At 32.3% G+C, this 25,778-nt stretch overlaps 2 protein-coding genes across 2 annotated transcripts; both read left to right on the top strand.

Moving 5' to 3' along the window:
• Window positions 1-5,692: 5,692 nt before the first annotated feature.
• LOC134231421 (C1q-related factor-like) lies at window positions 5,693-7,465 on the top strand. The gene is made up of 2 exons (XM_062713382.1): window positions 5,693-5,886; window positions 6,761-7,465. The coding sequence occupies exons 1-2, from the start codon at window positions 5,700-5,702 to the stop codon at window positions 7,174-7,176; spliced, it is 603 nt and encodes a 200-aa protein (XP_062569366.1). The 5' UTR covers window positions 5,693-5,699; the 3' UTR covers window positions 7,177-7,465.
• Window positions 7,466-8,037: 572 nt separating this feature from the next.
• Window positions 8,038-13,519, top strand: LOC134231414 (uncharacterized). Its single transcript, XM_062713372.1, has 2 exons — window positions 8,038-8,572; window positions 13,110-13,519. The coding sequence occupies exons 1-2, from the start codon at window positions 8,398-8,400 to the stop codon at window positions 13,517-13,519; spliced, it is 585 nt and encodes a 194-aa protein (XP_062569356.1). The 5' UTR covers window positions 8,038-8,397.
• The last annotated feature ends 12,259 nt before the right edge of the window (window positions 13,520-25,778 follow it).

Raw genomic sequence — 25,778 nt, 5'->3', positions numbered from 1 at the left:
TCTGTTTAATTATCAGTCAAAAAATACCTTTGATAGTGGGACTGTAACTTACAATGTATGCAAGCATCCGTATATTCAAGACAAAATTTCCACGAAGTATCCAAAGAAATAGAGCAGACACGTGACACAGGAGAAAGGGGGCGAATTTTTTCTACATTTTTGTACAACATGAGAAGGTGTTCGACAATAAAATAAATTGAGAAGCTCAGAAGGTCTTTCTTCAAAATATTCATTTTTAAATCAATGTTCAGCTAAAACTAATTCCGGAAGAAGTGTCTAAATGAAATACTCTGTGTCGTATCTATAGAGAATACCTTTTTAACAACGAAACTTCAGTATTTATCAATAACAGTTCACGTTTTATTTATATAAAGGGCAGCGTTAACTGTTCCAACTCGGTTTATATCGTATAAATTGGGTAGCTTTTAAATTCATTCCATTAATTAAAGAGAAGTATTTAAAAAAATACCTTAGTTTAATACTCCTGTTAAATTTTTCTTGCATGTGCTTCACGATGAAACAGCTGGACATTAAATTAAAAAAAAGACTTGTTTGTTTGACCTTATAAAATGAACCGACTAAAATCTTTTTAAAACTTCCAAATTATTCATTCCGGAATTTTCTCATCCTATCGACAACTTTTTTTTTCCAGAAATGCCTTCAATCTTTTTCAACACTGAAAATTTCAGATAAAAAAAATTCGACCTACCTACCGATTCAATTTTTAACCCGAATAGGGAGAGGGCAAACAAACTTCATTTTAAAAACGACCTTACGGGAATTTTTCAGCCACCACTGGAAATCTTTAAAAAATATACAAGGAAAGATCACACAGACACTTGACGGAGACTAAGTTATGAATGAATAAACTACATCAAATTACACCCAATAATCTGTCTTAGCATATAAATAAAACAACATACCCTTGTTCTGCTTGGGAGTGTTTCTCTCGAGGAGGCGTTTTTACTTCGCATTTACCTTGTTGACTTTAGACGCGTCTTTTGACGTTACGTCATAATAGAGATAAGGGAGGTTTTTGCTTGGCGCGTCACATTTATATTCAAATAAGTAACCTGAACCCAGGTAAAGTGTGCGCGGGAGAACTTTGTAAGACTTTGTCGCAATGTTAAAGATATATTCAAGATTTTGAATAGAATTATAATTACATGTATAGAAAAAAAATTGCGTATTTTAGCATCAAACAGAACATGATTTCTTTATATTTTAGGAAGTATCTATTGATTACTTAACAATTCCACATGATGACATATATTCTATGCAGTATAGTGATAACGAACATATTCTAGCTCAAAAATGTATTGAAACAACAGAGCTAAAACTTAATACTTTAGAATGGGATCAGTTGTAATGAATTAGTTAAAATTACGTATCGAACGGTCACATTAATGTCATTTATTTCAAGATAAAAAAAATAAATGTAGGTTAGAGGGATTTCATAGATACCCATTTCACAAGCTTTCGGTATCTCTGGAAAAAGTTTAACAACTGTACATGTGTTAAGTTTAAGATATATTTTCAAAATCAATATTTTAAATGTATGCATGTTTTAAATAAAGTACTGATTTAAATAAATTATATCAATATATCACATAATGATACATTATGTATATAATAATTTATCATTAAGGAAATACTTCAGTCTTTCTCAATTTTAGTTCTCGTTGATTCAGATATAAAGTTAATAGTTTAAATACTTTTGAAAATGGTAAAATTGACATCTTTTTTTATCTTTTTTTTTCTGTATGGGAAAAAAATAACTATTTGATAATATTTGATGTTTATTTAAACAATAAAATGCTTTCTTTGTTTGTTATTACTGGAATTAACGGAAGCAGCTTTTGCAGAAAAAATACATAACCCGCGTAAGCGGGTTATGTAAATTTTTCTGCAATAGCTGCGACCATTAATTCCAGTAATAACAAAAAAAGAAAGACATTTTATTGTTTATATTTATATCTGTTTAAATAATCATTTAAAGTAGGATTAAAAGGATAAATTATTATATTAATGATGCGAATGTCTTTATACGTTTCATTGATGGAACAGCCACTGGTCAAGAAATCTGTACAGACGAAATGCCTACTGTAGATCATACAGTGATAAACACAATAGGTTTTCTTAAGAAATAAAGGAGAAAATATTCAGTGGATGTAAATATTTATTCTTTATATAGATTACAAATGAAGGTAGTGTAAAAATGTCAGTGACCAAATGTATTTGTCTTTTGTTGATTTCATTTCATCTTGAACTTGCATGTTCCAATATTCCTGAGTGCAATATTTCTGTATCTTTGAAAACAGATATTCAGGAACTAGTATCTGATAAAAATAATGCATTTTTTCAATTTAATTGAGATAACAACAGAACTTAACATCAATATGTCTGTGGATAACATAAAACAACAATTTAATGGAATATATGAATGGATTTTGAAAGAGGAAGAATTCAAACATTATCTTAGTTATCCAATCGATTTGAATGTTTTTACATTCAATATGATCACCATTGGTAAACATAATAATGTCAATCTGACTGTAACTGTTCAAGACAAAGACTTATGTTATAACAAAACTTTCACAGAGAGGATACTTTGTCGGCAAATATCGTTAACGGGACAAATAGGGGAAGGATTTGCCGTGGGCATTTTAAGGGACAGCTCTGGAAAAAAATGTTTTTAAAATATCACTAGTTTCAAAAAGATACGACTCTGAGTGTTTTCCCGATATTAGCCACCGTCAAAAACAGTACTATGGCAAAATTGTAAGGAAAACTGTCGTCATTAATATAAATTAAAATATGTTTTGGAAGTCCTTTTATACTTATGTTTTATCTTTCAATTTTGTCTTTGTCTTTTTCTACAGATGTTAAAGTATCCAAAGTTTATTTAAAAAATCTGATTATCCATGTAAACTAAAGCGAGCATTTAACTTTATTTTGCATTATCAATGTGATATGTGCAAAAGGATTAAAATAAATGAAAAGAACTCCAGTGAAATAAGATTATCTTTCCTTCCTCTGTTCTTCTTGTCTTTATGGTATGTTTTCAAACCTTTTCTTATAAACTATGCCACTGTATTTCTTCGGAGGCAAAAAGGTATCCTTTATTATTTTCCCCAAGTAACACTTACATGTCAATTGACAAAACAAACTTTATAATAAATAGTATCTGTTTCAGTTTATCGTTTCTCGTCTTGAACATTGGAATAATAAATTTGTCTCCGAAAGAAGACTTTTTCTACTGTTTGATATATTGAATGTTTTTTGTGGAATATCCTACAATGTGGTAAGATTCATTCTGGTAGTGAATTTTTTCCCTGCGAAGTATGACATGTCAACTGTTACAATCGTAATGAATAGAATGTTTCTTTAATTTTCTCTGTATTTTCTTGAGTAAAATTTTTTTACAACCAAAAGCACAATTTCCAAAACAGAACAGTGCGTTTGCGAAAGCTTTAGTTGTACTAGTTGCAGTATTGCAGTTAAATACAAAAACAACAAGAGTCCAATGGACCACATCGCTCACCTAAGTACTGTGCCTGAAAAAAAAAAGCAAAAATTAATCCATTATTGAAAAGCTTAAATGCTTAAGTAGTACCGACCTACCCCTTAAAGGGGGTATGATTTAAAATGATACCTCTAAGAATGCTTACATATTTGCTTGACTTACTGTGACTTTTTTCCCCAATAAGTATAAACTTTTATTTTGGACTCACCCTACCCCTCGGGGTCATGATTTAAAAGAACTTGAATCTACTCTACCTGAGGTTGCTTCCATATAAATATGATCAATTATGGCTATGTTGTTCTATGATTAGAACAAAATCGAATCTTCACTTCCTGATGATGCTTCTATATAAATATGACCAATCAAAGCTGTGTTGTTCTTGAGAAGTAGAATTTTAAACTAAAATTTCTATATATTCCTATGTAAAACTTATATCTCATCACATTTGCTCTGAATGTTATATGTTTAAATATCCTGTTCAACATTCCTTAAATTCTCATGACATTTTCAAAAAAACAATTTTTAAAAAAAATCTGGTAGTAAAAAAGAATTTTTTGAATCTTGTGAACTGTGTATTCATTTAATTGATTGAAACTTTATTCTATTCTATTAATTTTTGATCATTCATTCTTTATAATTTTTTTGTCAAAAGAGTTAAGTCATGAAATGCGATATGCGCTTTAATGTTGCGGAACTTGTAAAAGTAGAATAAGATCTTTAAAAAATTTAAAACATCGACAATCTAACTAAAACTAAGTAAAGTGTTGCAAGCAAACTACATGTGTGTGTCAATTGTTATGAAATAGGGAAGATACATGTACTACAAACCGTTTATGAGTTGAAAAAAGCAGAGTAATTTTGAGAAACTTTCTCGACGTTGTTGGTGAAGTAACAAAAGCGTTAACCATGCTTTGTGGAGACAAAACATGAGATTCATTTAAAAAAATGGAATGAATGAATGATATGGAGATAACGAACAGTATTCAATATCAAAGTTCATACAACAATACAAAATAGGAGCAGAGCAAACTCGGACCTTTAAAACATCAGAGGTTGGATAAGGTACCATGGAGGAGTAAGCATCCCCTGCCGACGGTCTCACCTGCCCTGTGCTCCTTGTCATGATCTGGAAATAACGGGAAATCCCATCGTCAATGACACTTCGACAAAATAAATGTTTTTTTAATCCAATAAAAGTAATATGATAACGAGGAACATTACTAGGTATTTTTTAATGACCCTCGTAAGGCAATATAGGTTTTTTTATTGCATAGTTTTATAAGGATGATTGCACAATAGTAGAAATATGATCATCAAAGAAGGTTAACAATTGCCAAATATTTTAGAAATCAAGTATTTGAATCATTAACAACCAAGGAAAGTAAAATGCTGTAAATATATAAAAAATGTTTATTGCAAAATCTTATGCGTAAAAAGAAGAAAACACTTGTTATGGCCTTCAACTCAACATTTAGATATATCGACCATGTATTGTCAATTAACAATTGTTGTTTCCATTCCTGTGTCGATGTCGATACTATATAACCTGGTGAGCTTGAGATTAAAGATACCAGAGTCTGAAGCATCTGTTTCATACTTGGATATCGCAGCGAACTATTTTTGTACAGAATATTTTGTCAGTAGCGAACACTATTGACTTCAAGCTACTGAAATTCGAATAAAAAATGACGCGTTTTATAAATGTTTCATAGTGTTCACTTTTTAAAAGTTTGTTTAAAATGATTCTGCAAAATGAACCAATAATTGAGTAGTCATATATTAAATAAAATTAACATCATTTTATCTTTTTTGTTAATATATTTTTTACTTTATTTTTGCATAAGTTAGAGTTCTCTTCCTTGATATCTTCATCTTAAGTAAAGCGCTTTCTAAAAACGCTGATGAGAAAAAAAGCGTAAAAATTATAACAATTGACGTTCTCTTCAACAATACGGATATTTTTTTCTCTCATGCTTTTAAACCTTTCAAAATATGTGTATCCCTTTCATTACAACTTGAGTGATTATCATATGAAGAGATTTTATTATGATATCACCAAAGTAATGTGCAATCCTTTACATACTGAGTAGGCAGATGCGGAAGATGTCTTTAATTGTTTGACTTGAAATGCGTTAATTGTTTATCATCATTACATTGAGGAAGTTAGGGAGATATGTCTGGCCCAGTTTGTTGTAGCTTTAGCTCTACCTTTGTTATTTTTAACATACTAATATATATGTTCTGTGTAAAGCATTCAGAAAATCAGCTGATCTATGAATCGGATAAAGAGGGATGTGATTTGCGGGAGAGAGTGATGAAAATCGAGGAGGAAAACATACGACTTCGACAGGAAATAACACGTAGGCTGTCTCTCTCTCTCTCTCTCTCTCTCTCTCTCTCTCTATTAATATTTTGTGCTATCTTCGCAGACCAGCTCTTCCAATAAACTATTTGAATGTTGATAGACACTTACATTTATTGTGCTTCTTCATAGGCTAACCTGATGTTTATTCCAAATAGAGCAGAATTTATTCAAAATTTACTCCATGAAAAAAAGAATATTTGCTCAGTGCATAAATTATGTGACTTTCAATAGACATTTTGAAATATCGATGGTGTTCTATCAATTAACAATAGTTGCTAACATACGTATATACGTCGATTCGATATATTCCCTTGATCAGTAAATAAAACATACCAAAGATATTTAGCGTTTTACTGACTACCGGCATGAATGATAAAGGGCAACTAACAACTAGATTGTACATGTATGAAAAGAAGAGATTACTTCAGCTTTTCCATCGCCGACTTTCCTTTTTTATAAAGTAATATCTAATTGGCATTTTCACATGGTGTTGACATTAATTATGACCTTAAAATATCGACAAAGAGGGCCTTGATTTGAACAATCTAGAATACACACGAGGGGAGTAGTCCATTACTTATACACTGAATTGACGACGGATTTTCCCGTTATTTCCTGATCATGACAATGAGCACATGGCGGATGTGACCGGTCAGCAAGGGATGCCTACTCCCCCTTGGCACTTGATCCCATCTCTGAAATTTACAGGGGGTCGTGTTTTATACTCTTTCTTTCTTTTACAATTTTCTATTGTTTATAATTATTTTTCTTAGATTGAACGCTGCCCATTATTGTTGCCATGAATTATTGTTTTTCGATAATTATATTTTGCATGAATTAATATGCAATAATTTATATTTACTTTTCAGGGAATAGAATAATTGTGACGTTCTCTGCAACAGCCAAGAATGATGAAAAACAAATAATTAGAGGACCGAATGAGGTCATTGTGTTCAAGAATGTTCTGAATAATGTTGGAAACGGATATGATCCCATAACAGGGATATTTACAGTGCCTGTGCCTGGAAATTACGTATTTTTCTTTGCTGTTGAAGTTCAAGAAAATAAACATTTAGGTATTTATTTGTCTGTCAATGATAATATTGTTGCAGAGGCACTGGCAGGAAAAATTACAGATTCCTTTAACACTGGCAGTAATATGATAAGCCTGTTTGTGCATAAAAATGATCGTGTATGTATCAAGTCACATCCAGGAAATTCCCTGACATTGGATATTCAATACACGGGAAATAGTTTCTCTGGACTCTTAAACTCTTTGGCTTAGAAAAAATTGACTACTTAAACAATTCGGTGGGAAAAACTTTACAGTGAAAGAGATAAGAGGTTGTGAATGTACAACTTCTCTGTCACTTTCTCTTTTCAGCTTTTTTCATTCATGTTGAGTAAATTCACGCAAGGAAATGTGATGTTCATTATATTATTTTTTTTTCTATTTCTTTTGAAAAAATGTTTTCAGAATTAAAAATTAGATGCTTATTCTGGGTTACTATTACTATTCATCTTCTCTTTAAATTTGGCATTGACTCTATCATTTGGGATATTGTTTTAATAAAAAAATTATATATCCTAATTGGCAACAAAAAAAATTGGTGTGTACCTTTGTACTCTAACTTTTTACAATCATTCATCTAACAATTTTAGCAACCTATTTGAATTTTTCACAAAAATAATATTGCCGTTAAAACATATATAATGCCCTTGTTCGAAAATATAGCTTATAATTTGAGTTTATTCTGCTGCACCTGACAATTTTGATACCATGATATTTTGTTAGTCATCGCTTTTATACTAAATTGTGAATAGTATAGATAAATACTCCTACTAGATTCTTATACTAAGGAGAACGACCAATGTGGCCGGACAACAGGGAATGCTTTTAGTTTTAAATTTTTTATTAAGGGTTCACGAAGTGAAGCATACGTGTTCTTAATTCACTAGTTTTTATTTGAATATAATAATGTAACTTAACTCGATACATACATCATAATATCTTCATATGATATCATATTACGAGGGTTGTTCGAAAAGTTCGTGGCCTACACTGTAGCACCATAAAATTAAAACCGCTTAAGATACATTCATGTATTTCAACGTTTAATTAGCATCATCTTTTTTATTTATATAATAAACTATACATTATTAAGTATCTTTTTTGCTATATTTTTATTGTGCAAATGTACTAAACTATTAATAAAAACAAAATGTAATTTTTTTTTGTAAATACACATCGTTGCCAATAGTAATACATTTTAAATGCTTGGCAAAAGCACTTTTTATACCCTAAGTCGGGGATTTAAAACCTACCATTACAGATCAAGTTTCCTCCATGGCTGAGGGAATGCAGAATGACAACCCCGTAATAAATTTTTGCATACGAGCATAAAAAAGTCTGCAACATTTTAAAACCTGTAATGGACGAGAGGATTGTGCACGGGATTGCAGGATTTTTATAGCATTTGTTTTTGCAGCAGTATATGTTCAAGAAATGAGACTGAATGATCTTGATAATGAAGTAACAAAATGTGACCGAGAACTGTTTTTAGTCAAGCAGAAATGGGAAAATTTAGAAACGAAAGTACAGAAAGATTGTAAGGAATCCACGGAATTGTCAACTAAACTGACCGACTATATACAAACTTTAGCCAACAGCACGCGTGGTGGTGAGTATTAACTTTAATAAATATATTATTACTGTTTATCAGAAGAAGAGATTGTAAAAGAATTATTGATTCCCCTTAATACCAAAAACAACGCAAAAGTGTTCTTATTTAAGGATAACATGAACCAGATTTACCAATTCACAGTGAGTAAGACACACAGCCGAACAGTGTTTACATATTAAAAAAACAAACACCAGTAAGCCCAGGGCCCTCAAAGAATAATACAAACCACCCCACCATGTTCTTATACAAAAGATAACAAATACCAGTTACCCAACAAAAGCACAGACAAACGACCCCACCATGTTCTAATATAAAGATAAGAAACACCAGTAAACCCACAATTTGTTAGACTAACAACCGCACCATGTTCTCATAGTAAGATAACAGACACAAGTAACCCCAGAAAATGTTAGACAGACATCCCACATTGTTCTCATATAAAGATAACAGACACCAGTAACCCCACAAATGTTAGACAGACATCCCACCATGTTCTCATATAAAGATAACAGACACCAGTAACCCCACAAATGTTAGACAGACATCCCCACCATGTTCTCATAGAATGATAACATACACCAGTAACCCCACAAAATGTTAGACAGACATCCCCACCATGTTTTCATATAAAGATAACAGACACCAATAACCCCTCCAAATGTTAGACAGACATCCCCACCATGTTCTTATATAAATATAACATACACCAGTAACCCCACAAATGTTAGACAGACATCCCCACCATGTTCTCATATAAAGATAACAGACACCAGTAACCCCTCAAAATGTTAGACAGACATCCCAAACATGTTCTTATATAAATATAACATACACCAGTAACCCCACAAATGTAAGGCAGACATCCCACCATGTTTTCATAGGAAGATAACAGACACTAGTTACCCAAGAAAATGTTAGACAGACATCCCCACCATGTTCTCATAGAATGATAACAGACACCAGTAACCCCACAAAATGTTAGACAAACAAGTCCACTGTGTTTTTATTTAAATATAATAGAGGACATTAACCACACAAAGTGTTGGGCAAACAACTCCACCGTATTCTCATACAGAGATAACAGACACCAGTAACCTCTTAAAAGTGTTTATCAATCCCAGTATGATCTAATTTCAGAATACTGCACCAGGAAGTGATAATAAAAGTACAAACAACCCAATTATGTTCCCATTCCTCTTTTGATGATATGCATACTCCAAAATTTGTTTTCATCATTTCTAAATTATTTTTTAATTATTGCTATTATGAAAAAATAATCTTTTAATCTAAACTGCTTATTTCTAAATGAAAATTATTCCATAGATTCTGCTGGTGCGCGAATTTCTTGTTTGCATTATGCACAAAAAGCATGTAAACTTTCATTGGCAAATGCAAATATTTAAAAAAAAACATGATCATGATTTATTTTTTATTCTAAAATTTTAAAGTTAAACACAAATAAGGAACATTTCAATAAATGTAGAACATAGAAATAACATAGAGCTGAGAAAATTTTCAAAGACTGATTGCCAGTGGAAGCTGTCAGCCCTGCCTTAAATGTGCTAACCCGAAAAAAATCAACTGTCTTTTAAAAGTTCATTTTAACAGTAATGTGAATGGGGTGTAACGTTTATTTTTGACCCGGGTTTAAAATTGACCCGGGGGTCATTTTTAAACGTTGAATAGTGAGACCAAAGGTGTTGAATTTAGACCCTAATCCATTGAAAATTGAGTCGGGTCGTGGAATTTTGATCATGAAACCGGTTCAAAATTCAACAGCATAAAAACACTTATTTATGACTCGTTTTTCACAACTGTAATTTAATCCATAGGCGTCGGGAACTGTGGGGGGGGGGGGGGGCTGGGCTAAGGATGCTTACCCTCTCCCCTCCTAGACATAGACATAATATAGGCATTGAACAATTTGAAATTGGTTTAGCCGCCCCCCCCCCCCCCCCCGCCACACTTTCAACATACACTTTACAGTGTAGTCAAAGAAGAGTAATTAAGTGGTAGTGCGCATGCTTTAAAAAAAGAAATTGGATCCTCACACCCCCCCCCACTCCCTCCACCCCCACCCGATAGTACATTTGTATATTTAAATCTTAAATTTATGAAAATATAGTTACACAATATAAACAATATACAATTTAATTCAGAAATTTGTTTATTCATATTTTTTGCTTACTATCAACACTTCATTTATTTTTTTTGCCCCACCATGAATATGGCCGGGGCATATAGTGTTTGTCATGTCCGTCTTCCGTACTCTGTCCTTCCGTCACACTTTGCATTTAGCTCTGTTCAAAGCTCAGTTTGAAAGAAACTATCAAGATATATTCTTCAAACTTCATAGGCTTATAGATATTGATGAGAGCTATTCAACTGCATCAACATTTTTTACCTTGACCTTTCCTTGGACCCCACTCTTCCTAAATTAGTGTCAAACGTTATATGCTGATACACAAGGCTTTTCAACTGCATCAACATCTTTTGACATTGGCCCTTCCTTTGACCTTGACCTCACTGTTCTTCAATTAGTGTTAAAACTTCATATACTGATACACACTGATGAAAGCAATCACTTTTCAAGATATTCTGAAATTTCATACACAAATTCAAATTTTCATTTTGCATTACTGATATACCCTCGGCGGGGCATTCATGTCCTATGGACATATTCCTGGTAATTTTAAAAATCGTAATACATGTATTAATATTTGGGACATGGTGAGAGTTTAACACCTTTCAACTTTTTGCTTGCTTGTTTCTTTGTTTCGTTTCGTTAATTTATTTGGTTTTTGGTTTTTTTACTCACAATTTTTCAGAGGGTTTTGACACCATACCCCCACCTTCGAGAAAAACTTTAGATCCCCCCTCTCTCTCTCTCTGTTTCTTTGAAGAAGAATGCACTTTTTAGTTGTTTATATCAAAAGAAATTGCAGGGACGGCGTTTTTTTAATTGTTGATATCAAAGATGGTGGTAAGTGTAGCTTTTAGTCCATCGCAGACTCTAATTCTAGTTCTCATTCTCAAAATTATGCTCAGAAAACGATTAACTATTTGGCCGGGGCAGGCTACTGACAGATAAGTTTGTTACAGGGATTTCTACAATCAATCAAGCCAGCATTACTTCTATGTTATGGTCACTATATTGATCTTTTCACAAAAAAACCTATCATTGGCTTCATTTTGACCGATGTGTTTCATTCTTATTTTTAGGCTTTTAATTCTGTTAATTTTTATACTGAGTTTGACTAAATGTAATGCTCTCCCCACCTGATCAATATAATATTATATAGGACTCACTTTCTATACACCAGATTTCCAGGATTTTTGTTTTATGCCGTATTCATAGTTTTGTAGTTATTTATGAATGTGGATTTTAGAAAGTATTGTCAAAAAATAAAGTTGTCATGCTTGAAGATAACTGAAATCGTGTACTGATCAAAATGTACACATATACACGGGATGATAGGGTTTTTCTATTATTCTTGTAAAGGGAAAAAAAAGACATACCGATAAATCCCTTAAAACAACTTCCCAGTTCAAACATTATTCAGACTCTGAGGTGGGGTCAATATTCAACAGGGTCATTTTTCAACTTCTTGGGTTAAGAAAAAAATATCAAGCTGTTGAAAAATGACCCCTGGTATAATTTCAACCACTTTTGGTCTCAATTTTCAACGGAGAAAAAAAAACCCTGGTTCAATATTCAACGTTGAAAAATGAACCCCGGGTCAATTTTCAACTGGGGTCAATATTCAACGTTACAGGGGTCAGTTAACTTTATATTTTATTACATGATATCTCAATTACTAAACAACTCTGTTAACGATATTTTTAACAAAGTGGGATATTCTCATTAAATATTTATTGAAAATCTTCACATTGTAAAGCTGATAAAATTTTCTAAACTTTCCTTATTTGAAAATCTCTTATTTCGAGTTCAATTCTTGGCAATACATTGGACTTTTGGCGTAAAATTGTTCGAATCATTTGATTGTCACTACTGTAAACAATACCATGTGCTGAAGTGATCTCACGAGATTTAGAGCTTTCTTGACTCACCCGCAAAAGAGGGGTAGTAAGTTAGATAACTGCAAGTACTCGCGATATTACGATATAACTGCTTGTAACTCTTTAAAACCAGTAATATTAGTTGATTTGAGATTTATCAAATATCTAAATTTTTTATGTATTGAAAAATTTTACTCGTCCAGTCGGGCGTCAATACATGCAAATCTGTTCGCCCGTGACCAAATTTGTGCGTCTCGGGCGGTCGGACGCATGGTTATTTCAAACACTGCTTCTTCTCATTAACCATCTGGCCAATTTTAACCACACTTGACACAAAGCATCCTTGGGCAAAGGGAAAACAAGTTTGATTAAATGAAGGACCGTGCCCTCATTCAAGGGGAGATAAATTAAAAAGGAATAACTGTGAGGTCTTTTGTTGAAGAAAAAAGACCCTAACAAGAAAAGTAAAAAAAAAATGTTCACGAAAACCTCATGTACGCTTTTGTATTTGCAGCACACAAAAAGCCTGTGGTTGCATTCACTGCAAAGCTCTCAAAGGATACAGGAATTAGTGGCCACGAGATTGTCGTGTATGATAACGTGTTAACAAATTGGGGTGGAGCTTATAATTCACAAACCGGAATATTCACCGCCCCCTATGACGGCCTCTACACCATATCGTGTACACTAATGAGTCATCCATCCAATTCTGTCAATTTGAATATTATCAAAAATGGGAAGAAGATATCTATGTTATACTCTGCTTCAAATACATATCCTCTGGCAGGACAAACCGTCCACCTGATACTTAATAAAAAGGACAGAGTCTGGATACAGAATCCTCACCCGCAGACGGCAATGCTCCACGACCACGACTCATATAACCTGTTCTCTGGACTTCTAGTCACAAACCTCTTAAATTGAATTTAAATAATATTTTTATTTAAAAAATGCAAGCTTGTACTAATTCTTTGTTCTCTAGAGATTCTTGATTTTTTTGGGGAGGTTTAAAATGTAAGTTTTCAAGGTTACTTTTTAAATATAGTTGAATAAATTATTTTTACATTCAAGTTATATGAAGACTGAATACTGTATATGTTTGAAATCTTCATAATGACATAAACATTCTCTGCACAAAAAACTAATAAACTTTATGATAAGAATTACCGTGCAATATTACAGCACAAAATGTAATAGCAACAGGCATTATTACAATTTAGGTTATTACCGGTACATTTTTAACGGAATTCAACAGAAAATGGATTATGACAAAGTGCAATAGCAGATTTTTATGATTATTATAGTTGAATTGTTACTTTTCTTTTAAGATTAACACAAAATGAATGAACAAAATGTGATGAAGTTACAGAATGTTTGTATTATTACATCGAGAAAAGTCAAATTGCACCAAGGTGTCATTTCCAGAATGAGCCGCTATGCATCCTTTAACACATCACACAAAGGCCCATTCTCCCATTGTTTGCTTACGCTCTAGGGTGTTGGGAAACGTTTTAAGTCAAATAAGCTTTTCTTATCAATTTTTTACGTTTTGTGTCGTCCTTGTCACCTCTGATGTTTTGAAGGTCCTTGTTTGCTCTTCTCCTATTTTGTATTGTTTTATGGACTTTTGACTGGTCATTGGTCATTTAAAAAATTATTTTGTTAAAATACATTCTGATTGCACACACAAGTACTCTGAAGTTGATATCAAAGAGATACCTGAATTTCTGATGGACAATATCTATTTGGTTTTTGGAGACCAGGTATTCCAACAATCTATTGGAATTCTCATGGGTACAAATTGCACTCCGTTATTAGCAGACGTAATTTTAAAGTCATATTAAGCAGAATTTGTCATCGAAACTGGGCAATTATATACAAACTTTAGCGAACAGCACACATGGTGGTGAGCATTACCTTTAATAAATTAAAGAGATTCTAGAGACAATTTTAATCATTAAGATCAAATTAATAAATCATTAAATTGTCCGTATTTTTGCATTTAATATTTGTTCATATCAATAACTTTCGACATGTCTATAGGAATTTGCTTAAAATGTTTGGGCTAAGAGATGATTTCCAATAAAAGTTGGGTGTGCATGATAAATCTTAGATTCACCTTTTTATCCTTTTTAGCTCACCTGAGCTGAAAGCCAAAATGAGATTTTCTGATCACATTTTCTCTATAATCTGTCTGTCCTTCGGTGTGTCTAGCTGTCCGTCTGTTTGTAATTAAACGTTTTACATTTTTGTCTTCTTCTCAAGAACCATCGGGGCAATTTCAACCAAACTTACCAAAACGCATCCTTGAGAGAAAGGGATTCAGATTTGTTCAAATGAAGGTCCACACCCTCATTCAAGGGGAAAATATTTTGAAAATAGGGAAAAATTGGTGGCATGTTTTAAAAATCTTCTTCTCAATAACCACTGTGCCTGGAAAAAATGAACTTATGTGGAAACATCTTCGGGTAGTGTAGATTCATGTGTGTGCAAATCATCACTCCCGGTTTTAGGGTGGGGCAACAAATGGGAATCCAATTTTTACTTTGAAAAAATATAGAAAAAAAATCTATAAAATCTTCCCAGAACTACTGGGCCAGAAAAACTGAAACTTTAGTGGAAGCATTCTTAAAAAGTGTATATTCTAAATTGTTAAAATCATGGCCCCCGGGGGAAGGACAAGGGGGGGGGGGGGTGTAGAAGGGATCACCATAATGTAAAAGCCACAGTTATTCATAAAAACATACAAACATCTTTACATATAGTAAGTGTAGATTCAGGTTTGATCAAATCATACCCCTTCTCCTTTAAGGGTAGGTTGGGACCACATATGAATTTAAACATGATTTGTGTGCCGAAGCAAAAGGAAGTCCCATTAACCACAGTGGTGATTTATTGGATTTTAATTTTTTATTTATAATAAAAAGAATCATTACAAAACTTTTGTGAGTATTTGCATGTTGATTTTAAATCCGGTATAATAACACTCTTGGGGTCAAGGGGATATTTTTATGTTTCATCTTCCAAAGCAATATCTTGCACTGATTGGTTTTTTTTAAAGTTATTTTTTGGGTTTTTTGGTTCAAATACTCAAGACGAGGCGAAGAGGCAACAATGCTCAAATGAGCAAATACATGTTTGGCTCTTCTGATTTTATCATTTCCCCCTTTTATATTCCTACGTATTTGTGAAATGGAGATAATATATGTTGGCCTCATCCTAACCCAAGAATTAAAGTTTGAACAAAAAGTAAAAGACTTCCATATAAACATGACCAATCATTACTTTGGTGTGCCCTAGAAGAAGATTTCTCCAATAGATTAAATCAATTATGTGAACATTCATTTTTTAAAGAAATTTGATTGTCCTTGAATCGAAAAGATTATTATTAAATATTAATACATGTGTATAATTATATAAATATATTTATTTTGTCTTCTTTCGTCTAATCTTTTCACCAAATAGTGTGGAAATTGTTTGAACATTGATAGAAAAGGAGAATCTTATTCTGAGAAAGAACAAGAGGGAAATATGGCTCTACTCTGAGATTTCCTTTACAGGGGAAATCTTACTGTAGAGTATAAATACTGACATCGGTATTGCTTTAAAGAAGACTTTGCTAATTACAATTCTCGATCTTTTTTCTTTATAAGGATGTTATTCTTTCGAATATTTTGACTATATGTTTGAGTTTAACCACCGTAAAACATATGATAACTATTAAGGTTCCCCAATACTGTTTAGAAATTATACTTTAGAAGCAGTATACTTTGCAGTCATAAACAGTCTTCTAATCAAATGTCCATATGTATTTAAGAATGTATACTACAATCAATGTTTATTAAGGGCTCGAAGAATGCAATTATAAATACATTTTTTGGAAATAGCATCTCACAATGAATCAAATGATCAATGCTATATTGTTATTTGTTAATTTTTAGCGATAAGAATAACAGTGACGTTCTCAGTGAGAGCAGAGAGCAATGAGAAGCGAACGATCACGGGACCAAACCAGGTCATTGTATTTAAGAATGTTCTGAATAATGTTGGAAAATGATAAAATCCTGCTACAGAGATATTTACAGTGCCTGTGTCTGGAAATTACGTCTTTTTCTTCTTTGTTGAAGTTCCAGGCAAAACGTATTTGAGTATTCTATTGTTGGTAAATGAGGCCCTGGCACCAGAAATTACAGACTATAAATAGGCAGCAATATGGTCAGCCTGTTTTTGCAAACAGACGATCGTTTATTTATCAAGTCACATCCACAAAATAATAAAAAAAAAAGTGGATATACGTTACACTGCCAACAGCTTTTCTGGATTTCTACTTTCAGAAACCTAGGCGAAAATAAAAGTGGTCAATAATTTATACTTTGAAAATTTATTTTACTTTCACGAGTTGTACAAAAAAAGAGTAAATACAATGTAAACGTTGTATTATTATCTTATTTTTTCTGTGATTTTCTCTTTACAACTTCATTAATTTCCATTTTATTTCAAATTAACTGTGATATGTCAAGTCGACATATGAATGGAAGTCATTATTGCTAACTAATTAAACGTCACACGGTATCTAGATCAATAATTAATTAGTTATTATTAATTTAAGGTAAGTCACTCGTCAGCTTTTTAGAAAAGTTCACGCAGAAGCTTTTACTTCAAAACTACTTATTAAAATTCAAATTTTATAACATATTTAAATTCAACAATGTAATTTTTTTAACATTCAATGAAAAAACTGCTCAAAAATTTACAAAGAAGCAAGATTTATGACGGACTATTTCTTTTGGTGGAAGGATATTTAGCAGAAAATTCTGCAAATCTACACATTTATAAAAAATTTAATGTAATGGAAATTTAGCCTCACATACTTTTACTAGGAGAATATTTTCCGTTTTGATATTGCTAAAAATATTTAATATAGGTCATAATTTATATTTTTAGACTAAGTTTTACACCTTCCCTCAACAAACGTTTCTAAAAAATGTAAATATATTAAAGAAGTCAACATCAAATTTACACCATTTTTCGCCTGAAAATCACATGTTTTGACAAATATTTCAAAATTAACATCACTGACCCCACCTTTTTCTTTCATTATTTTAAACTACTCGATACTTGTGATTAATCAGCACTTAAGTAGTAAAAAGTTTGATAAAAAAAAATATTACCTATAAAGTTTTTTAATACTCCAAATATATTATTTTTTTTTGTGCAAAAAGGTCACACAATAAGTTACACGCATTAATTTGTTTATTGATAAATATTATTCAAACTATTTTACATAAAATAAGATTATATTTATTGCCATGCTTACATCTGATCAAATATAATAAGGGTTAAAGTTATTAACCAGAGATGAAATTTAAGTGCAAAAAGGCCAACTTAAATGTACCGTAGATCAGTAGGATGCACACTGACCCCCTATTTTCTTTGCGATTTTGAGTTACACTTTATGAGCACTTATCCAAAATTTACTTCTCAAAAAATCCTCGATTTAACAAATTTTAGGAGTGACTTACCTTAAACCATTTTTTGTTTGAAAAGTTAATATTTGGAAGGTTTCTGAACATTGCACTCTCTGAAACGTTATCATGAGAAAAGCGAAATTAAATCAGGTTCATTAATTTATTTATCTTTTGGAAAATAAATAATGTGTTAATTGATTTGAGTAAATTATTTATTATTTAACATTGTTTAAAAATTTTCCATATGGATGTAATATTCACTGAATCACTGCGTTGTGCACGCAGTGTAGTGGTAAGAGCGTCTGCTCTCAAGTCGCAAAGCGATCCGTACGTCGCGGGTTCGAATCCCATTGTGAAACGTAGAAAATGGACCTTCGGATGAGACCGTAAAAGCCGAAGCCCCATGTCGCAGTAGGTGCTGGGACGAAAAAAGATCCCTTACTCCTCGATGGCACTGGATGACGAGTTAAGAACAAAATTTGTACCTATCCATCGCCAAGTGGTGGCCTCTCTATATGAGTTAAAACTTCTCGAGAAGGACGTTAAACAACACACAATAAATCTAAATACTGCGCCACGTGGACGACGGTCATGGTATAATGATGCCGTAATTATGTGTTTTATATGATCATATAATCATATAATTATAATTTAAAAATTAATACAAAACATATACAGGTGGGAACTGTGCGTGAGAAATTTTATTCGTGTAGTTATTATACTTTCTGAAAATACTTGTAAACAGCAGAAAAAAACTGTTCAAATACAAGAGTAACAACATGTGTTTGTGAAAACTGAAGCCCTTGTATGGCAGCTAATTGCAAGGCCATGTTTATGTTTCTCAAAATGCAAGTCACACTCTACACGTAAATGTCAAAATTGTTGGTTTCAAAAGAGAGGTATTGCCACAAGGAATACACTTCTGAAATATAAAAGCCCTTCAGATTATTCTTTTCAAAACGTTATGGCCAAGGTTAAAGGATTTTTTTTAATTGGATCAAACGTCAAGATCAAAAGGTCGAAATATTTATACCCATTTAAAGGTCTTTTCACAATGAAAGAACGTGTGAAGTTTTAAAGCACTAGTATCAACTATTGAAAATAAGTTTTTTTAAGTGTTTTTAAAATAATATTGCCCTCGTATGACAGTTGATGGCGAGTGTTTAGGTGTCTCAATTCAAAGTCAAACTCACAGGTCAAGGTCTAAATGTTTTGTATCAGAGCTTCAAAAGAAAGATATTGTCATAAGAAATGAACATGTAAAATATGAAATGTTCAAATGTTAAAATGTTTTAAAAGTTTAGGTAACTTTTAAGTGAGTGGGGCTACGCAGCACAGTTTAAGTTTACAAATGGAAATATCGGCGATTTTCTAAGATAAAAAACACATACTTTATTAGAATGGGCGATTCCTTTTAGGACTTCACTTATATCAAAAAGATGAAATGTGGTTTAAATCTACATGTTGGGGACATTTAGATTTTTTATTTAGACTAGTCACGTGATGTCGACGTCATATAATTTTAGCAATTAAACATGCAGCTAGTTTAAAGGTCATCTATAAATTCCAATATTGCAAGGGCATAACCAAGTTAGTTTAATTTATAATCCTTTTCAACACTATATGTAGTTTGTGAAAAGTGCTGCGAACCTATATAGATTCCCTTTTTTATTTGCTAAAATTTTATTTGTTGGACGGCATGTTGAATATTTTGCTGGTCAGATTCATTAAATGTAGCTATAATTAATTTATTTGCAAAATTTCATGAGGTTCGCAGCACTTTTCAAATATCTTAATGCTTCTTAAGTTTATGTGTAAAAACTTGACAAAATACATTGAAGGTATGCCCTTGCAATAAATCGATTTACTTGGACCCTTCTATTACTTTTTCAATGAATCTGCATACAAACACACGACAGTATCAGTTGTCTGGAGAATGCGCGGACAGTTTATATACTAAAAAAGACATCGCATCCACGTTAACGGCCTTTTATTTAATTGCAAATAATATTTTATTTGAGAATAAAAGACATTTTTCATTGTACAAAATGTGACTTGATCAGCCTCTAATTGTGTACAAACTGCGTCATTTTTGCGAGATGACGTCACATTGACGAGTAAATTGCGATCGATGCATCGTTTATATACTGTTGTGTGGATTTAACAAACGGCAAAACTGCATGTAATAGTAAGTTTGTATGTAGTATAGAGCTATCCAGCTGTTTGAACTAGCATTCAATTTCATTTTGTGGTATTTTGAAGACCTTATATTATGTGTGACGTCATAGTATACATTTCCCGTAAAATTAGGCCCCGCCTCCTTACTTAACCTTATCTGTGCTGCGTAGGTTTTAATATTTCACAGGTGTATTCCTTGTGACGAGACCTTTCTTAGGATACAAAAAATGTTGCCCGTTTAGCCTTGACCTTGTAGTTTGACACAATTTTAAAGAAAATTACGAAACTTTAACCGAGGTTATAAATTCTTCATTTTTTGAAAACCTATACACTGAAAATATATATTTCCTTTTGTCCTCAAACTAAGAGTTTGACCTACTTTTAAAACATAACATTGGCCATAGCATTAAAACAGAAACTCGTGAAGCTTATCTTACATATTTATTCCTTATGATAAGACTTACCCTTTGATACCATCAATTTTTGATTTTTTGACCTTGCCTTTGGAGTTTGACTTGCTCTACATGCATTTGAGAAACTTCAACCCTTGCTAAAACTAAGAAACGAGGGGATCAGTTGCTCACAAACACTAGTTATTTTACCATAAGAAATGTTTGTTTGTGAATCTAATTTTAGAACTAAATATTGTCAATTGTATGTGACTGTTGCCTATTTATTTAAGAGACTGGCTATAAATATTCTGCAATCCGTTTGACGCCATCCATTATGGTATGACTGAGCCTTTACAGGGACTTTGCAATCTAAAAAATATAAATCAGGGTCCAAAATGCTTTCATTATTATATACTATTAGGTTATATAGTTATATCAAAATCTGATAAAATTCAGTAGGGAAAAATAATGCCGGAGGATTGCATAATACTATCAAATTGACTTTAGTCCTTCTAGTTTTATTATTTTTTGTTCGTCCTTCCCCGCTTTTACCGAAATTGCATAATACTGCTAAATAGACCCTTGCAATTGTCGTTTTATTCCTTTTGTTCCTCGTTTCCTTGCTTTCACTGCAAATGATCAGTATTAATTTCTGTCTGTCTCTCCGCCATTTTGTCCGTTAGTCTGTCTCTTTGTCTGTCTGTAACAATATCTCGAGAATCTATATGGCCCGAAGAGATCTTCTGTTGATTTTAAGGTCAAGGGTTCAGGTCATGTATTGACAAATTCTCTTTTAACATTTCGGTTTTCGAACGAGATCCCCCAAAGCCTTCCAACTTTTGAAGTGAAATTTTACATCCTAGATTTATATGCTCTCAGAAAGACTACAAATTGTTTTGAAGTAAAAAGGTCAATGCTCAAGGTCGTAACTTGCCACATTCTTTCCGTAAATATGTAAATATTTTATTTCTAGGCAAGAGTTCAAAAGGATTTTGAATTTGTGCAATGAAATGTCATACCATTAACATTACTTCCTATGACTATGTCGGCTCCTCTGAAAGCCCACCATCACCACTTCTTGAACTTGACATTCTCTTTTTTTCTCCTTGAACAGGAGACGCAGATTCCCTGAACTATCAATGTGTCAATTATATAAAATTGTCGAGAACTCAACCATTTTTACATCTACAAGCCGTAGTCAATTTACTGACTTTACTTTTTCTGCAATGCATGCATGATATGCACTGTAGACAAATGCGTAATGCATAGATAGAAACTGAAAGAAAATGTGTTTTTGAAACAGTGTTGTTCCTGTATGGTAGTTATAGCGAAGGTCGAAGTTTCTCGAATGCAAGTCAAATTCCAAGGTCAAAATGTTCGAATTGTTGGAATCATATGGTAGGTCATTTTACAAGAAATAGACCGGTGAAATACAGGTATGAAAGCCGTAACACCGCCTAGTTAAAAAATATTGGCAAGAAAAAATTGGCAAACAAACAAATAAATATAAAAAAAAAAACGCAAATACGGACGGTCAAAAGAAAAACTATATACCTCCTAAATTGCATTTGCCAGTCGATAATCGCACTGAATAAAACGGGTTCAAATTTCTGCAATCCGTTTGACGCCATCCATTAAGGTATGACTGAGCCTTTACAGGGACTTTGCAATTTAAAAAAATAAATCAGGGTCCAAAATGCTTTCATTATATATACTATAAGGTTATATAGTTGTATCAAAATCTGATAAAATTCAGTAGGGAAAAATAGGTTGGCGGGATGGATATACAGTACCAACAAATACAACAACTAAGCCTTATTCTTGCAATACTTACAAACAAGTCTCTCAGAAAGTCAGATGATTTTTCCTCTATAGCTGCGGTTGCGACATACAAGTTTATCCTATGTCTGAATCATCACATTGTTGAAAGGGTGTAATTGTGTAAACTTAGGTTTTCTGAATATTTTAGTCTTCCGTGTGCACAAAATGAAAAATCAAATGAATGTTTTAAAAATATTTCATTTAGCGGTAAGCAATTGCTCCCGAAAAGTGTCGAGAGATTTCCGTTGTACTTGCGCCTTACACATATTTGACGCTTAAACGTATCTTTTAAAATTTTCCATTTCCAACATCAACTGAATATTTTTTTTAAGTCATGCATTGGATAAGCTCAATATTTGTTATTGTCTGGATACAGATATCCGTCATACAAGAAACAAAAACACAGTTATTGTATGATACACATAAAGAATACTATGACTTACAACTGCGAATGATGAAATGGAGGAAGAAATGTATCGATTACGTCAAATAAATCAAAGTAAGTAATTAAGTAATTGAATACAATTAGTCTCAATAATTTATAATCATTCTCAACATGAGAGGGCTGTCAGGCTATTCCATTATGATTCTTAATTAAGGTCATTAAACAGTTTGATAAAATAGATCTAAACATCACAAAAGCTACAAGAGTACAGGGAATATTGGGAACTTATAAAGTATTGAGTACTTGCAAAAGTAAACAAATTGATGCATTTTGCATATATGTATACATGTAAATATATAAAAAGTTGAACAAATTCATATACATGTATTAATATTGGTAGAGTAATTAACAAGGAAATCTACCAGAATGCTTAATAAATGTTTGAACAAAAGAAAAGAGACATTCATTCTCTGCACCATTCAGTGAATCAACCCCCATAATAAGACACGTGTATTATGTAAAAATTCATTTCTGGCGTTCGCATACTTTGGACATACGAAAAAATAATGATATGTGTCCTCAACTTTACCGCACGTGCACAATGGACTTGATACGAGGGCCGTTCAAAAATTACGCGGACTGTGCTATTATTTACTCTTACAGACGTCATACAGTTATGAAATTTCACAGAAATATGTTTCTTTAAGATTCCAATAAATTTTGTGCAAAATTTCTGTAATTTAAAATGTTCTACTGAAATAATCGGTATGTTGATATCGTTGATGGAGAGGTACGGCGCACGACAAAAAAATTGGAGCAAAAACATGCGGATTCAAAAATTGAACTCATTGATTTTCTAAAATTTGCAATATTTTTCAACAATTTTCTCAAATATACCTTTAAATTGTTCTATTATTATGTATTTAGATTTCGGACGTAATATTTGAAGTACTAACAGAAATATAATGATTTTCTCTGATGCAATTCCCATGAAAACGATGTCTCCTGAATTGACGGCGCACCACACTTTTGTTAAAATATGTGTAATGCTCGAGATATCGGCAACATAGGTCCAAATTATGCATAATAAAACATGTAGTGAACGATGCTACTCGTGACATTCGCCCACAAATAGCAAATTGAAATTTTAGACAGTAAGACCTCTGTAAAAAGGATATACGGGAGGACAGGCAGAAGATTATAAACGAAAAGTTAACTTTATCCGGACTGTAAAGAACGAGATTGAGAGTAACCAATATCACACTATATCTCATAAGTAGTTTTTGTTTTTAAAACAGAAAAAAAGAATATTCTTTACTTTTTTCATAGATTTTAAGCTTGACAAGAAATTGTGTTTTGATGTTGAGTAGATAAGGTAACTCAAACTATACAGGTACTCAAGGGAAAATGTTGAGAAAATGAAAGCTCAATCACATATTTTTTTATAATGCTTGTGACGTCGAAGTTTTTTCTGCGCCGTGATTTAATGGTATGTCCTGAAAAATCACTCAAAATTAATACCAATTTAGAACAATTTGATATGAAATTTTGATGACCATATAAGTAAAGATTCTTTTATATTATTTGTGAAATTTTACCCGATATGTCATCAAATATTTCTTCTGTGCAACAAGTCCGCGTAATTATTGAACGGCCCTCGTATTAAATTGCATCTATTAAGGTCGTTATTTAATACACAATTATGTAGTTGTCTGGTTTGAAAGTCTTCTGTTACCGTAACAAATAAAGTGAGAAGGTGGAGCAAATCTAGATTTTTTTATAACTAATTATAGATTTGAATTTCGACATTGACTGTAAATTTCGAGTTTCGAGTGGAATGGGAGAAAATTACCCACCATAGACGCACCACAGACTGCCACTATTTAATGAAGGCTTTCAGCCCCTCATAGCAACAGATTCAATAAAATAGAATATACATAACAGATATGTTGGTATTGAATACTGACTGTACGAGGGTTGTCGGTAAAGTTCGTGGACAAGCTAAAAATTTAATAAAAGTTGTGTCATTGATATTTATTATTGGCATATTTCTAATCCTTTACTAAATGAAATGTGAATTGAAAAATATAAAATTTTATTCAATTTCAAATGTTTAATTACAATTATGGCTTTTTGATTAGAAATATGATTGAAGACGCGGAGCACAGCAAGTTTTCAATTAAAAATAATCTATTACTTTATAATTTCATTGTTTTTTTTTTATCAAATTCTGGGTAAATCTGGAAGAATTTTACATTATGAGGTTGACAAGTCAAACCTGCAAAATTTGAACGTTTAAAGTTTCAAAATGGCTGAGCAATCAAAGTTAGAACATATTAAGACAGTATCGGAATTGTTGAAAAAGAAGAGACGTTTTTGAATAGGCGGAGCAGTGAACAGTGATAAAATTCTGCGTAGACGTAGGAAAAACACCTACAGAGACCGATCATTCTGTAAACAATCGGAAAAACATAGTAGAAGAAGTCGATCACTAGTATTCAAGTGGCATATAATATTTTCGGACGGAGTGTGAAGGAAAACCATCATTCCGAGATTGCAGTGCTGTAAAAAATGAATTTCGTAACGTGGTCATGACTTTGCCATATTTCCGTAAATAAAATTGTCTTTACACGGACAGGGGTGGATGATTGCAGGATATGAGACAAGCATTGTTCAATATGAATTTACGAAATCATTGAACCTGAACAATTTTGGAACATTTTTTTGACTGGTCAAAACGATATAAGAAATACATTGGGTTTAATGGTCACTATGTTGAGAAAAGTTACATTTGCTTGTATTTAGCTTTTGACGTCGGGTAACCTCAGGAATTTTCGTTTAAGTGCTCCGGGTATGATTGTGTGTGTTTTTTTGTATCTGATAGAAATATAACTTTTTATGCTTTGTTTTTGTTGAAAACTTGAATAATTATTAAATAA

This window comes from Saccostrea cucullata, unplaced genomic scaffold (assembly GCF_032062105.1).
Source record: "Saccostrea cucullata isolate Sc308-1 unplaced genomic scaffold, CSIRO_AGI_Scuc_v1 ctg595, whole genome shotgun sequence".
Lineage (NCBI taxonomy): Eukaryota > Metazoa > Mollusca > Bivalvia > Ostreida > Ostreidae > Saccostrea > Saccostrea cuccullata.
Note: the sequence above shows the minus strand (reverse complement) of the source record. Positions and strands in the feature narration are given on the sequence as shown.

Coding starts and splice junctions, on each gene's coding strand:
- LOC134231421 (XM_062713382.1), top strand. CDS start 5,700: ATGTCTGGCCCAGTTTGTTGTAGCTTTAGCTCTACCTTTGTTATTTTT. Junction 5,887..6,760: donor ACTTCGACAGGAAATAACAC/GTAGGCTGTCTC, acceptor TTTACTTTTCAG/GGAATAGAATAATTGTGACG.
- LOC134231414 (XM_062713372.1), top strand. CDS start 8,398: ATGAGACTGAATGATCTTGATAATGAAGTAACAAAATGTGACCGAGAA. Junction 8,573..13,109: donor AGCCAACAGCACGCGTGGTG/GTGAGTATTAAC, acceptor TTGTATTTGCAG/CACACAAAAAGCCTGTGGTT.